Source organism: Cyprinodon variegatus, unplaced genomic scaffold, assembly GCF_000732505.1.
Source record: "Cyprinodon variegatus isolate N-32 unplaced genomic scaffold, C_variegatus-1.0 Scaffold290, whole genome shotgun sequence".
Taxonomy (NCBI): Eukaryota; Metazoa; Chordata; class Actinopteri; order Cyprinodontiformes; family Cyprinodontidae; genus Cyprinodon; species Cyprinodon variegatus.
In genome coordinates this window covers 606246-609531 of record NW_015150743.1, presented here as the reverse complement: position 1 = coordinate 609531, position 3286 = coordinate 606246, and the positions used below count along the sequence as shown (strand labels likewise).

General features: G+C 35.5%; 1 protein-coding gene across 1 annotated transcript in view; it reads left to right on the top strand.

Moving 5' to 3' along the window:
- Nucleotides 1-2080: 2080 nt before the first annotated feature.
- tnfrsf13b (tumor necrosis factor receptor superfamily member 13B) overlaps nt 2081-3286 on the top strand; it is a 3458-nt gene continuing 2252 nt past the window's right edge. The window contains exons 1-2 of the mRNA XM_015383634.1: nt 2081-2196; nt 2985-3101. Coding sequence (XP_015239120.1) covers nt 2082-2196; nt 2985-3101 — 232 coding nt within the window. The 5' untranslated portion in view covers nt 2081. The remainder of the gene's footprint in view (nt 2197-2984; nt 3102-3286) is intronic.

Genomic DNA, 3286 nt, shown 5'->3' with positions numbered 1-3286 from the left:
CTCACCCATTTCAAATCATCTCTCTTTAAAGCATAGGTCTCCCTCCCAGGCATGACATTTTTAAATCTACATGCCAGCTGCTTACTCCAGTGAAATACAAAGTTTTTTCTGAAGGATTACCATGCTTACTACTCTATTTTTTGTGTTTTGCTCGTCTTTTTTTTTTTATTTTTGCTGACTTTGTTAGCAAATAAAGCCGTTGGAGTATATATCAAATAACAACGGATGTATGATATTCAACTATTTCTGAGGCAAAGCAAATTTGCGCTCACCAGTGAAGTTGTTAAAAGTAATAAAAGAAAGTTAGAAATCCATTGTGAAAAGAAATTAAAAAGAGGAATAATACTTGTATTGGATGAGAATACAGTATGAAGACTGTTGGTCACTGAAGCAGAGCTAAAGCTCCAGGGGAATTCAAGTGTCGCCACACAGTTGATTAATGTGGGGGCAAATATCCTCATATGATACTAGTGATAGTAATGATGGCTATATTTATTTAATTGAAATGTTTCCTACCTGAATTCCGTGTCCCACTTTACATTTGTTTAAGACAACAATTTTCTTTTTCCTTGATGTTGTGATAAAAGGCTCTGGCAAGGATTCACCTGAACTTAGACTTGCTGTAGATCGGTTTATTTAATTAATATCGTTTGGTTATCAACAAAACACAAAGCTATCGCTTTAACACGGGGCATTTCCCATCCATCCATCCATCCATCCATCCATGCTTATCACGCTTAGGGCCCAGGGCTGGAATTCTGTTTAGAATTAAAAGGGATGATTAAAAACACTATAAGGAGTGTTGCTTGGTGTTATTTACCTTATTTTAACATGATCAGATGGTTTTTGGTCTGTTTTGTATAGACATTTAACGTTACTATACCCCTTCAAAGTATACTTACCAGTTTTAATTAGAGTGACTAAATATCAAGCCAGAATTATGCTGGCATCTTGTTGATGGCATTGGATTACATTGGTTTACATATGGTTACATGGTTACATATATATGGTTTTCTGTGGCTTACTAAAAGATCAATAGTTTCCTTATTTAGTTATTTTATTTTTCAACTTTATTTATACCTATGTTATTGGATGGACCTGAAAAAAAATGTCCATGAAATGCCTCTCACCTCTTACCAAGTCACATACGTGACACATCTTTATAAAAGGCGATCCTTAAAAGTGATGAAGACTAAAAGATTGGTCATTAAATGGAGAGAGCTACCAAGAATATGAATATAAATCAGGAAACCTATTAAAAACCTATTTTCCGTTTTCAGTGTTTGTTCTATTTATTTGGACCAGGGTTTAGAAACAACAAATAACAGCCCCTCAAAAAGTCCCCTTTTTTATTGCACTTGTAAGACAGAACTTCTTGAAATGTTTTCCAAGATGGAGGTGTTTACCTAAAAGCTTCCTTTTAAAAGTATTTATACCACCTGGAATTTCTTTTTTTTTTCATATTCAAAACAAAAATATCAATATATTTTTGGGGAATCATATCTGAAATTTATAACCAGCTTTTCGTACCAAAGATGATCCAAACATTTTACAAAAACTTTGTGTAGCAATAACTTTAAACTTCAGATCTCTTTGAAGGCACCCCTCTGAGTTACACACGGTGGTGGCAGCATCATGCTCTGGGAGTTCTGTGCTAACAGGAAGAGGGCAAACCTCTGCGGCATTGATTAGTGGCCAAGAGACACTTTCTTTAGAAGATGTTGTAAAATTCACCTTAATGGTTGGCTGCCCTGTCTTCACTTTATCTGAATATTTGTTGAATATAATTATATTATTATGCTGCTGTGTTTATCAAATGTTGTCAAAGTGAAGGTTTGATTTATTCATGAGATTATACCACAGCAATAAAAGAAGAAGAATGTAAATACTGCTATCAAACGTATAGGGCAGTTGGAGACTCAAAAATAAAATCCTATGTCGTATAAAAGAACTAATCCGTTACTGAAGACAGTTATAATTAAAAGTTTGTGAATTTTAAAATTGCTTGCATTTCTTATAAGCATATCTGCTGTTCCTGTCTCTGTTTGTGCATTTGTTAGGGTGAGGCTTTTTAGGGGACGATGGTTCGAAGATGCAAAGAAGATGAGCATCTTGATGGCCTAACCAGATCCTGTCAGCCTTGCCGCCTGCAGTGTCAGAAGCCGCTTGGAGTCAGTAAATGTGATGTTTACTGCAGTGAGTCCACACGCACACACATACCCACCCAGGTGTCTCTGTCTTTCCATTCATTTCAAAGGCATAGCCACAACCCTAACCCTGAACCTAACGGATACCTTCTAATAATGACCTGTTTTTGTTGGGTAAAAACTTCAGGCTCTCCTTAAGTGATAGCATAGAGAAATTTTTTTTTTTTATCTTAACAGGGACTTTGCATTAACTTGTTTTCATTTCTTGAGGAAATTAAACATCTTAGGTATGTCATGCATGATCGAAATTGATGATGGAGTTACAGCTCGTTGGGGGTGTGACTGTACTCAGTCAAACTCAGTAGGAGGATCTCTTTGAATATAAATGTATTTCTGCATGGGATTTATATTTGGACTTAAATGGACATATAAATGTGCTCGGTTCTTTAGCTGTTTTAGCTTTTTGTTTAGAGTTGGTGATCAGATGGGGGTAAACATTTATCCAGCTCTCTTTTCTTTTCTTTTCTTTTCTTTTCTTTTCTTTTCTTTTCTTTTCTAGCATCTAATGGGTTTTCCTTCAGGATTCAGCCCTTTTTATCCATTGAGACACAGACAGTTCCAGTAATGTAGTGGATTTAATCGTTTTAGGTTGATCAGAATAATTTCCTGACATTTTGAAAATATATAGTTTTGCCTCTACTGTACTTTGTTTTGGTTTACCACATAAAATCCATGGGAAATACAATACTGATGGTTTTTAATATCACTAGATTTAAAATCTAAGGGATACTAATATGTTTGAAATTCTCTCACGCTTCATTTTTTTCCTTCATTAAGAGGCTGCACTCTGCACAGCTAAGCCTGGTCACTACTATGACCGACTGGTCAGGAGATGTATAAAGTGTGCAGAGATCTGTGGTAAACATCCAGCTGAGTGCAACCCACACTGTCCCAGTAAGTACAACGCTGTGAATGGTAAATAAAATGATAAAATAAAATTTTAAAAGCCAGGCTTCCAGTTTAAGCTCTGCAGACAAGGATTGCAGGAAGCTCAGTGGAAAAGATTTAAAGCAAAGGAAACAGCTGTGAACTTTAGTCAAATTCAATTCAGTTTATTTATATAGCATCAATTCACAACA